Here is a 12,480-nt window from a genome sequence, read left to right as displayed (position 1 = left end):
GCAGGTTGTTTATTCAGGTGAAATTGAAATAACCACATTATATATTTTTATTTGAGATCAAATCTGAATAGGCCAGATGATTACCTTCACTAGACAGGATATGACATTTATAAGAATGGAGTTTTTCCTTCAATAATTTGGCTGATTTATATAAAGACAGAGCCCATAAAAGAAGCCTCACTGATACCATGCTTTGATAATTGAACTAAATAGTTACTGAATATTTAAACAGTAATGTAACATAACAATATAACATTTGTCCTTCAGAACTCAACTATCAATAGCTAACATATTGTTTATAAAATCTAATTATCACTATCCTGTAACTTATAATCTCTGGGTGTACTACTATATTATTACACATATAACATTTAACTGAGAATAAGAAAACTATAACTTCAATATTTTTGCTAAAACTATCTCAATTAGCTGTCCTATACAAACTGCATACCATAAACAAATTATAGCAAAACAGCACATTTTTAATGGTAAAAAATTAAAATGAATACTCTCATATTCTTCTACATACAAAAAGAATATCTCTTGAAAAAAAATCTTCTTCAGCCAATTAATATACATAAAATACTGTTTTGCAAATCACTTAGAACAGAATTAGAGGAGAAATGTTATATTCAACATTCCCTGCCCCTCTTTCCAACACCTGAAAAAAAATTTTTAATTAGTAAGGTCCAAAGAGGGGATTTTTAAGAGGAGAAGTGAACTGGAACAAAGTAAAAAGAAGAAAATATATTCATGTAAACAGAAAAAAAAAACAACAGAGAAATAGGAAAGCAGTAATGAATCTGATCCTGTATTATTCCATAACTCCTAACTTCTTTTGCTTCCATTTCCTCCCTCTCATAATGATGTGGCGAGAAGAAAAAACTATGCAATTCAGCTATCACTGCTAATTTTGCTTTTAATTTAGACTATAATGAAGGAAGATAAGAAAATAAATTATCTTTGTATATATTTTAAGTTAATTGACCATTAAAAATACTCTGGAAAGTAAGAATTAAATGGTTGTGCAATATCTTTCCCCATGATGGCCTGCTTTCAAAGCAATTTTCACTGTTCCCAACATTTATGCTGCTTTTCTTTTTTTTTTTTTTTTGAGACAGAGTTTTGCTCCTATTGCCCCAGCTGAAGTGCAATGGCGCAATCTTGGCTCACTGCAACCTCTGCCTCTCGGGTTCAAGCAATTCTCCTGCCTCAGACTCCTGAGTAGCTGGAACTACAGGTGCGTGCCACCACACCCAGCTAATTTTTGTATTTTTAGTAGAGACAGGGTTTCACCCTGTTGGCCAGGCTGGTCTTAAACTCCTGACCTCAGGTGATTCGCCCGCCTCAGGCCTCCCAAAGTGCTGTGATTACAGGCCTGAGACACTGTGCCTGGTTTTTCACTGCTTTTCTTCCGATTCCCCTTCTTTTTTATTTCTGCATTCAAAACAAAAAGATGTATAGTAAAGTAGCAAAACTTCTACCATTCTTATTACCATATTGCTGGACAATGAGCAATAATGGATGGAGAAGGACTGTTAAGGTATACCCCTAGTGGAAGAAGCCACAGTGATGCTGTCTATTCTAAGTGTCTAAACTGGGGAAGGGTTAGTATTGACCACTAATCTAAAAAATCTAATTCATAATAAATCTTTATTAATAGTAACATTTGAATCCTGGAAGCAGTATAAAAGGTATTTTAATGTATAAATCTTTTAATTTGGAAAAATATTTTAAACATATGGAATGTAAGCAAACTTGCAAAGTAAGCTACATGAAGAAGGGGTGTTTTTTTTTAACTGCTGCATCCCTAAACTCCCTTAACATAAAGGAAAAGAAAAAAAACATAAAGGAAAAAAATGAATACTAGTTGAGGTAATATAAATATCGCTTTTCCCATAGTAATAATGCTTTATATTATTTAAACTAAAATGTTAAAAAACTAGTAAGGAAACTTTTTAAATGACATTTAATTTAAAAGTTTAGAAAAAATGTCTGAAGAACATTAATAATAATACAGTTTCTTTATGAATATTTGTTGAAATTATTAAGAATGTGTTTCACACTCACTAATAAACATTCAAAGAGAGGAAAAAAATCTAAACACTTCTTCTAACACAAAAGCCACATTTTTTTTTTCCAGTACTAAAGATTAGAGACTACTGCTAGAAAAAGCTTAAAATAAAATCAGAAAATATCACTTGCTATGCAAATACACTATTAAAAATTAAATTTAAGAACAAAGCTAAAGAATATCAGTTAAAAGAATTAGCTTAAGAACATATCCAGATATGTTGTATCATTAGAAAAAGCAAGGTTCTAAACTTCTAAAAGTCACTGGTATAGTCTTATGTTGATCTATCTAATCAGTGACAGAATGCAATCTCGTTCAGATTCAAAAGGGCACCAAACAAGTTACTTTAAAATAGTTCTTAAGAAGACAATGGTATAATAATAGAAAAAAAAATTTAAAAAGCAATCTTAGTAAGAATCATAAAAGGAATGACAAAAGCAGTATTGGTCAACTCTTGATCATTCAATACATGCACCATTTTAAGAAAAATGTTGCATGTTCTACTTTGATTTCCTTATATTGATGGTAAAATTAGTCTGTACTCATGCAAATGACCCAGAAACAAGTTATAGTGGAGAAGCAGTTCTATGATTTTAAATTACATTATAATTCATTTATAAAGTTTGTTATATGGAGGAAAACGTAAATCAAGAGTTGACTCTATGAATCGTTCAATTCCTTCTCTGGGTTCCTTTTAATGGGAGTTGTGTAGCATAATTTAAAAGTAATTTCTTACAGAAGGAAAGAAGCCAGAGCAATTACTGAAAGGGTCCTGCTTGCTGATGGGTCGAACCAACAAGGTGCGTCTGTTCAGCTTGTCAGTACAGGAAAGGAAGACACCTCCACATTGCCCCAAAGACCAACACTCTTCCCCAAGGCTTGAGGTGATGGACAGGAGCAAAGAAGGTGAAAAGACAAAAAGCAATAAAAGCCATAAGCAAAAAAAATCTGGATAGTTTTAAATTCTGCTCAAGTTTGCATAAATTTAGGTTTGAGCAACTGCTAGGTATGGCCTCTGCCTGGACCATCTTCTGCAAAAGCAATGTTAATGAAAGTAAACAAAAGGAATTGCTTTTAGTGTAAAATTATTACTTCTAGCTTATGGTAAAGAACGATCCAGCATGAACTCACATAAGAACTGGGAAACAATTCCAAAAAGTCAACACAACAGTACATCAAAGATAAAGTATGTTAACAAAAGTAAGCCTACCTTTGCCTTTTTGATAAATTCACTTAATTGTTACAACAGGATGATGGTTACAAAACATGAGCAGTTTCAAAAAATAAATAGCTTTAAATTTGTATGTTTGAAGAAACAGGTTAATAAGAATTTATTCTGAACTCAAATTCTTGTAACCATTGGTCCTATTTTATGAAATAACAAAGATAAACAGTTTAAAGTAGATTTTCAAAAATCATAATAACTAAATGGGTCTCACCACAGGTTTTTCTTTGCATTGTAGAAATACTCCTTCAAAATGTCCTGACTGCCAACCTTCCCCTGGCCTGGAAAACATAAGTTCACCTTATCTGTTCTCTTCAATTTTTCTGAGTTAAAAAATTGAACATACATAACTATTTCAAATAGGTCTAAAGTTCACAACACTGCACTGAACTAAAACATAAATCTGACTATGCAATCAATAGAACAATTTACATTAGCATCACACTCTGATAGTTCTGTACAGGAACACTTGCCTTCATGGTAAATTAGATATTTATTTGGCTGATTATCTACTTCCGTCTTCTCCACAAGGGTAACATCTCTATTTTTCTTTTTAAAAGATGGGGACTTGCTCTGTTGCCCAGGCTGGAGTGCAATGGCACAATCACAGCTCATTGTAACCTTGAACTCTTGGGCTCAAGCAATCCACCCACCTCAGCATCCCCAGCAGCTGGGACTACAGATATACACCACCATGCCCAGCTAATTTTTTGTTTATATGTGGTGATGGGGTCTCACCATCTTGTCCCAGCTGGTCTCAAACGCCTGGGCTCAAGTGATCCCCCTGCCTTGGTCTCCCAAAGTGCTGGGATTATAGGTGTTAGCCATCATGCCAGGCTATTTTTCTTAAACACTACACCCCAGTGCTCATTTAGCATAGCACTTGGTGCATATCACACACTCAACAAACATGTTTTTAATAAATTCATAAATTATCTGAATATTTAAAATTTACATAAATTTAGCAGTAAAGACAGGGATAAAGGACAACATAATACATAATATTCACAACATTAAAAATTATTTCAGCCAAAATATTGTATTGATATATCATTTGCAAAGATCATTTTGATACAGATACATACAATATCAAAGGAACTAAAGAGTTAAACATTCTATTATCAAAAGCCAATTAATAATTCACTGTTTAATATGATTGATAAGGTACTATTAGAACAAGTTCTAGCATATATTCAGCCAAATATTTTTAGCCCATAATTGTGACAGATTTGATAATTATTGATATAAACAATATGATATATGCAATAATGGATAAAAATTCAAACACTTCTAATGTAGAATTAGGAACCTGGTAAATTAAAAAATGACTTTTTAGAGCATGCAATGCATAAATATATGCATAGAAACATACAGGTGTTTCTGGTAGCACACAATAAAAAATTGTTAAATAAATGAATTCAGTAAAAAATTGATTTTAAGCCTGTTTCTAAGCCAAAAACTATGAAATTGAAAATATGATGCTATTTTAAAAATATTTTTAAAAAGCATTTGTGAGTTTTACGGCATGTGAAGTTTAGTTCAATTACAAAAAGAAACATCGCTGTACTAATATAAAGTAAAAAAAAAAAGCATTTTTATTTCTGTTTCAAAAAAATTAATGATAAAACTGCCACAGAGCTTTGTGAAAATATCTGAAAATTAGCTTTTTAACTAATGTTATTATTACAAGCCAAGCATATTTGCATGTAATCATACTTTTGATAAAAATTTCTTATGGCAGAAATGATGGTTCTAGGAACATCCACCACATATATAATAATCTGTGAGATGAGAGTCATCAAAGTGCTTAGGAAATAAGCTATTGCTCCATCTCAATGCATGATTATATTGGTATAGAGAATGGACGGGAAGTATACAGCAAAAATCAGAGCCATCAACTGTGTTGCAGGCATCTTAGCAAATATAAACTATAGAAAATAAACTTTGTAAGATTAGTAAAAGTATCTTATTTCATTTAATATGGCAATGTGTATATTTATGAACAGATTTGTCATCTTACAAAATTTTATTATACTTCCTACATGAACAAATACTAAATAAAATTAACCAATGTATCTGCTAAGAATCCTCTTTGAGAATAAATACAGGCATACCTCAGTTTTATGGGCTTTGCTTTATTGTATAGTGCAGATATTATGTTTTTACCCAAATTGAAGGTCTATGGCAGCCTTCACTGAGTAAGTCCATCAGCACCTTTTTTTCCAACAATATATGCTGACTTCCAGTCTCTGTGTCACACACTGGTAATTCTTGTAATATTTCAAACTTTTTCATTATTATTATATCTGTTACGGTGATTTGTGATCAATGATTTTTGATGTTACCATCATAATTATCTCAGGACATCATGAGCAGTGCCCAAATAAGATGCAAACTTAATTGATCAATGTTGTGTGTTTTCTGATTGCTCCACTGACTCATCATTTTCCATCTTTCTCCCTCACCTCAGTTCTTCCTATTCCCTGAAACACAACAATATTGAAATGAAGACAATTAATAACCCTAACAATGGCCCCTAAGTGTTTCCGTGAACAAAGAAATGCAAATCTCTCACTTGTATAAAAAGCTAAAAATGATTAAGCTTGTTGAGGAAGGCAAGTCAAAAGCTGAGACAGGCTGGAAACAAAGCCTCTTGTGTCAACTTGTGAATGCAAAGGAAAGTTCTTGAAGAAAATTAAAAGTGCTCCTCCAGGGAACTTGCAAATGATAAGAAAGTGAAACAGCCTTATTGCTGATATGCAGAAATTTGAGTAGTCTGGGTAGAGGGTCAAACCAGCCACACCATTCTCTTAAATCCAAAGCAAGACCCTAACTGTCTTCAATTCTGTAAGTAGAGAAATGTGAGAAAGCTGCAGAAGTTAAGTTTGAAGCTAGCAGAAGTTACTTCATGAGACTTAAGGAAGGAAACCATCTCTATAACATTAATGTTCGACATGAAGCGGCAAGTACTGTTGGATAAGTGGCAGCAAGTTATACAAAAGATCTAGCTCAGTTCACTGATGAAAGTGGCAACACCAAATAACAGATTTTCAATGTAGACAAATTAGCCTTCCCCTGGAAGAAGATGCCATCTAAGACTTTGATAACTAGAGAGGAGAAGTCAATGCCTGGCTTTAAAGCTTCATAGGACAGGCTAACTCTCTTGTTAGAGGTGAATGCAGCTGGTGAAGTTGAAGATAATGCTCATTTACCATTCTGAAAATCCTAGAGCCCCTAACAATTACGCTAAATCTACTCTCCCCCTGGGCTCTATACATGGGAACAACTAAGCTGAGATGATAGCACATCTGTTAACAGCATGGTCTTCTGAATATTTTAAGCCCTTTGTTGAGAACCACTGCTTGTTCAGGGAAAAAAAAAAAATCCTTTGAAAATACTACTGCTCATTGACAACACACCTGGTCACCTAAGAGTTATAATGGAGATATATACAAGGAAATGAATATTGTCTTCATGCCTGCTAACATCTATTCTTCAGCTCATGGATCAAGCAGTAATTCTGACCTTTGAGTCTTATTATTTAAGAAATACATTCTGTAATGCTATAGCTGCCATAGATACAGTGTGTTAGTCCATTTTGCATTGCTATAAAGGAATACCTGAGACTGGGTAATTTATAAAGGAAAGAGGTTTATTTGGTTCACGGTTCTGCAGGCTGTACAAGCATGGCACTATCATCTGCTTGGCTTCTAGTGAGGCCTTAGGAAGCTTTTACTCATGGAAGAAGGCAAAGGGGAACAAGCGTGTCACAGGGTAAGAGAATGAGCAAGAGAGAGTGGGGAGGTGCCATTTTCTTTTTAAACAACTAGCTCTTGCATGAACTAAGAAATCTAGAGCTTCACTTGTTACCATGGGGAGGCACCAAGCCATTCATGAGAGATCCTCCCCTATAACCCAAATATCTCCCACTAGGACAAACCTCCAACACTAGGGATCACATTTCCACATGAGATCTGGAAGGGACATATATCCAAACTCCATCAGATAGCAATTCTTCTGAAGGTTCTAGGCAAAGTAAATTGAAACACCTTCTGTAAAAGATTTACCACTGTAGACACTATTAAGAACATTCATGATTCATTGGAGGAAGTAAAAATATCAACATTAACAAGTGTTTGTAAGAAGTTGATTGCAACCCTTATGGGTGACTTTGAGGGTTTCAAGACCTCACTGGAGGAAGTAATGGCAGATGTGGTGAAAACAACGTGAGAACTAGAATTAGGATTGGAGCCTAAAGACGGGGCTGAATTGCTGTAATCTCATGACAAAACTTGAATGGATGAGGTGTTGAATGAGCAAAAACAGTAGTTTCTGGAGTTGGAAACTACTCCTGGAGAAGATGCTAGGAACACTGTTGAAATGACAACAAAGGATTTAGAATATTCCATAACCTCATTTTATAGAACAGCAGCAGAGTTTGAGAGGATTGACTCCAATTTTGAAAGAAGCTCTGTTGTGGGTAAAATGACATTAAAGAGCAGCACATGATACAGAGAACTCTTTCATAAAGAAAGGTTCAATCCATGTGGCGAGCTACATTATTGACTTATTTTAAGAAATTGCCACAGCTACCCCAACCTTCAGCAATCACTACCCAGATCAGTCAGCAGCCATCAACATCAAAACAAGACCCTCCATCAGCAACAAGATTATGACTCACTGAGTGCTAAGATGATCATTACCACATTTTAGCCATCAAGTATTTTTAAGTTAAGGTCTGTATATTTTAAAATACATAATGCTATTGTACACTTCACAGACTACAGTACACTATAAAAACAACTCTATATATACTGGGAAACCAAAAAATTTGTGTCAATTTGCTTTATTGAAGTATTTGCTTTATTGGAGTATTCATTATTCTTATAGTCATTATTTATTGGAGTAGTCTGGAACCAAACTCTCAATATGTCTGAGGTATGCCTGTATGGTATTTTTAAAAATAATTAGCCATATTAAAACAGAAAAAAAGTCTTATGGTAACTTTGTTCAAAGAAAAATACAGATTTTTCTTATATTCATTATTCATTATTTACCTGCTTCTATAGTGATCAATATTGAAACTCTCTATTTTACATTTCACTTTGGTATATACATCCTGGACATCTATGGAAGCACTGAGATCTTCTAGTTCACTGACCATACAAACCTCTGCAATAAGAAGCAAACAGTAATATCAATACAGTCTTCACAATTAATATTAAAACTTTTTATTTTACATTTTACATTGACATATGCATGCTGGATATGTACAGAGGTACTGAGATCATAAAAACTTCTAGAATAATAAGCAAAATTAATATCAACACAGGACTTTCAGTTAAGATAAGGCATTTATTTAAAGAAAGGGGAAATCTCAGTTAATGTTTGAAGTGTTATATTTGGTATCAGTCAAGGATTTTCCCAATACTTTTAGTACTAACGCTATAATGTATCAATATGACCACGGAGGAAAATTCCTTATGGTCTTTTAGATGAATTTTAATACAAACAGGACAAAATTTAGGTATTACAAAGTCAAGAAAAATATGTACATATAAACCTTAATTGTTAAAAAGATTCAACATTTTAGCACAGCAACTAGAAATGACTTGAATTAGATCTAATCATACTTAATTACAAATGACAATAATAAATTAAGTTTAATATTTCTTCCAAAATAGCATTTAATATTTGTACTTTTCAGTAAAGAAGAAAAGCAATTCTGTACCTGTGCCTTTGTTTTCAGGATCTGGAGCAAACAGCTTTATAGTTATTTTGGGAAGCACCCACTGCATCCATAGACTAACACGTCCACTGGTTCCACCAATATTACTTGTAGTTTGTTCCAAGGTCACAGAATCTGAGAATGGTGAGTCCTCACCTGCTTGTATAGAATCTCCCTGGGCAGGGAGGAAAACAACAACAACAACAACTTATTTTGTAACATAAACAAAAATAACAAAAAATACAATTTATAAATTAAAATCAGTAATTATTATTTATAACTTTTCCACATCTTATATGCAAATGATAATCATATAAATGTTAATACCAAAACATAAGGCTAATATATGGTTTTATATATTAGCCTTCTCAATGGTTTTTATTGTTACAAAGTACATGCATGTTTTCAGCTTTCTCTAAAAATAGGTAAAATCTAAAAAAGGTTAGTAGTATACTAGCAAGTATGTTCCTATAGTGTAGTCTGCAAGCTATAGTGAAGGGGCTAATCTGTATTGAGGAATAAAGTGTTACTAGATCACAGCCACATCCATTCATTTAATGACTATATCTGATTTCTTTTCAGCAGAGTTGAGTAGTTGCTGGAGAGAAGCTGTGATCCACAAAGCCTAAAGGTACGAATTAACTAGCCCTTTACAGAAAAAATCTGTCTACCCCTTCTACAGATTATTTATAACTGAATCTAGAAAAACTATAGCAAAGTGATTGTCACAGTTTAAGAAACAGCAAAATATTAATCATGTCTTGCATGCTAATTGAGGAGATATTAAAAATTAGATTTGACAAAAGATTTTTAAAAATGTTTCATATGGTTAAAGGTTTCTTAGTGGAATAGAGCATATGCTTATCCGATTCAACAAATACACACTGAACTCTGAATAGTATTAGGTCCTAAATTCAGTGCTAATAAACTTGCTGTCAAAGGTTTGTTGGTCTGTTTTGGTCTTTTCAGCAGCTTTTAGTAGGCCAGAATAAAATAAACCCTTTCATTTAAAGTTCAACTGGAGCCGATAGCTTCAGTCTCAAATGCAGAAGAGATGCTGCAATCATTGATATGTTGAGTTCTTTTAGGATTAGCTATGAAGTATTGGGGTCTGAAAATTCCAAACTTTGCTGTCCATTTAAAATTGGCAAACAAAACTTGGGAGTTTAACTCATATACTCTGAAAACTGACCAAACACAATATAACATTCTCATTTGTTTAAAGATGTATATATATACATATATGTATTTACATGTCAGTTATACACACTTAGTTAGGCTTAATATGGCAGGCAGTATGGCATACTGGGTTAAGGTATTCAGATGCCAGTCATGTAATTTTAGGCAAGTAGTTTAACTTTTCTGAGTCTGTTTACTCCTCTGTAAAATTGTTATAATAATATTTATCTCTTACAGTTAAGATTAAATAATAATATTAATGTTAATGAAGTATATACACATAGGAAATATTTCATAAATGGTAGATATAATTATCATTATCAAGTTAAACCAATGCTTAAGAAATTGTTCAGTCACACTCTTATAGAATTTGGTCCCTCTACTGCCTTTCTCATTTCCTCATCTTGCTAACTTCAGCCACACTTTCTTTTGCTGTATATCTTCAACTTCCAATAGTTTATTGTTACTTTGAATATCTCAAACAAAAATGTTAATTTCCTGTGTTAAGGAGTCATAACCAGTAGTCAACTGCCAGAACAAAACACCCCTTAAAATTTAAACAAAGACAATATAATATGGTCAGTACGCCATTCTCTATAGACAGGTTGTCAGAGCAGAAGCCACTAATCTCTAAACACTTAAAAGCAGGAATGATAATTAAAATCCTGTACAAAACAAACCAAAGCCTCGGCTCACATTACCACAGACATGCCATCTAGACAAAGGTATATTCAGCTCCTACATGAAGCTTTTATTTTAACATCATTGTTTTACAATCTCTTTCAGTCAGAAGAAAATTCAATTTCCCTGCAACCTCAGAAGGAGCGCAAATGGGAAAGATTTTCATAGAATCACAGGCAAGTGTTTACTGCAAGAACACTTAGGCACCAAGCATAGCAAAGCAATAGTGTTCTGGGATTACTATGAGAGAAAATTATAGAGTTAATCCTGAAGATAGTATAGTTACTCTTTGTCCCAAATATACCAAGCAAAGCAAACAGCTCACTGTCTGTGGGGATTTCATATAAATGCTTTTACAAAATAAATAGTTCTAAATCTGCTACAATTGAAATTCCTACAACTTGAAGAGCTATAAAAAAAAATCAGGTTTTTGGTTAGCTGTCTAATGTAAAACACACAGCATCTAATAAAAGGCACAAACTAATTCCAGATAAGAATGCTTATGAAATAAAAGACAATATAAGACAGGCTTTCTTTATGGATAGTTTTTTAGAGTAGAAGTATGCTTAAATTAAATCTTCCCTCCAACAGATACAACATCATATTCTAAGAATGAAAAACTGCAGAGAAAATAGCATCTCAAATCAACAAGACTTCAATTTTTAACACTACTGAATACACTTGGTAAGAATGCTAAGAAAACTGTGGCTGCAAATTTAGTAAGCACTCCTCAGTAAAAGCTTTGCTCTACCTCCTCATGCAGTTTCAATTTTCATTTTGTATTTACAGCATTTGGTTTGGTATTGTTAAAGTTGTCTGTGCATTAATTTTCTGCTCTGTTTCCAAATCTATTGTGAAAATCAGGCCAGAAATGAAGATGCTGAACTATTTTCCCATACGTCCTTAGGCCAAGTTCTAAAGTAAACAGTTCAATTCTTTTACTATTTTGTTGCAAATTGACCAAAATACTAAGTTTATTTTCCTAGGCAAATTTATCTTTGTTCATTTGTAAGAGCAAACACTTTATGGCCCTTCATCCTTGGCCTGCTTCAGAGTTTAAGGATAATCATAGTTTTGGCCCCGTTGCTACTCTTATCAAAATAACTCCCGCATTCTTGTTCAATAATAAAACTTCCCAAAGGGCTAAACACTTCAACCATGGTGTGTACTTAATTAACAGCAACAAGTGGCCTGCTGTGGTCTCCACTACCTTTACCCTATTTCAATGTAAGAGTGGGAAAAAAATTAACTGTTTTAAGCTCAATACTTAAGCTTCAAATTCATATTTCCCACTTTACCATGACTCAGATTGAAATACAGGAAGCTAGAGCTGTATGTGCACAAAAGTACAGTGCTCCTTATCAACATGTCAGCATGAAAAGACTTACTCATAAAGTATAAATCATCTAAGGATCGTATAAACAAATACTTCTATTTAATATAAACAATTGTTAGAATGTGTTTTCTTTAACTAGATTCATTTACAGTAAGTTCTCTATATTCGATAGTTTTGACCCAAGTAAGCAGGATAAACAATGTTTTAATAGTAAAATGTTTAAAAATTTGAATGAGTGTTTTCTAGTGCAAATTACA

General features: G+C 33.2%; 1 protein-coding gene across 1 annotated transcript in view; it reads right to left on the bottom strand.

Annotated features, from left to right (window-relative positions):
* VPS13B (vacuolar protein sorting 13 homolog B) overlaps positions 1–12,480 on the bottom strand; it is an 829,147-nt gene that overhangs the window by 357,294 nt on the left and 459,373 nt on the right. Inside the window, exons 26-28 of the mRNA XM_037730112.1 lie at positions 9,031–9,202; positions 8,357–8,471; positions 3,514–3,580 (exon numbers count right to left, since the gene is read on the bottom strand). Of these exons, the coding sequence (XP_037586040.1) occupies positions 3,514–3,580; positions 8,357–8,471; positions 9,031–9,202 (354 nt within the window). The remainder of the gene's footprint in view (positions 1–3,513; positions 3,581–8,356; positions 8,472–9,030; positions 9,203–12,480) is intronic.

Source organism: Cebus imitator, unplaced genomic scaffold (assembly GCF_001604975.1).
Source record: "Cebus imitator isolate Cc_AM_T3 unplaced genomic scaffold, Cebus_imitator-1.0 Scaffold331, whole genome shotgun sequence".
Classification (NCBI taxonomy): Eukaryota; Metazoa; Chordata; class Mammalia; order Primates; family Cebidae; genus Cebus; species Cebus imitator.
This window is presented reverse-complemented; position numbering and strand designations above follow the sequence as displayed.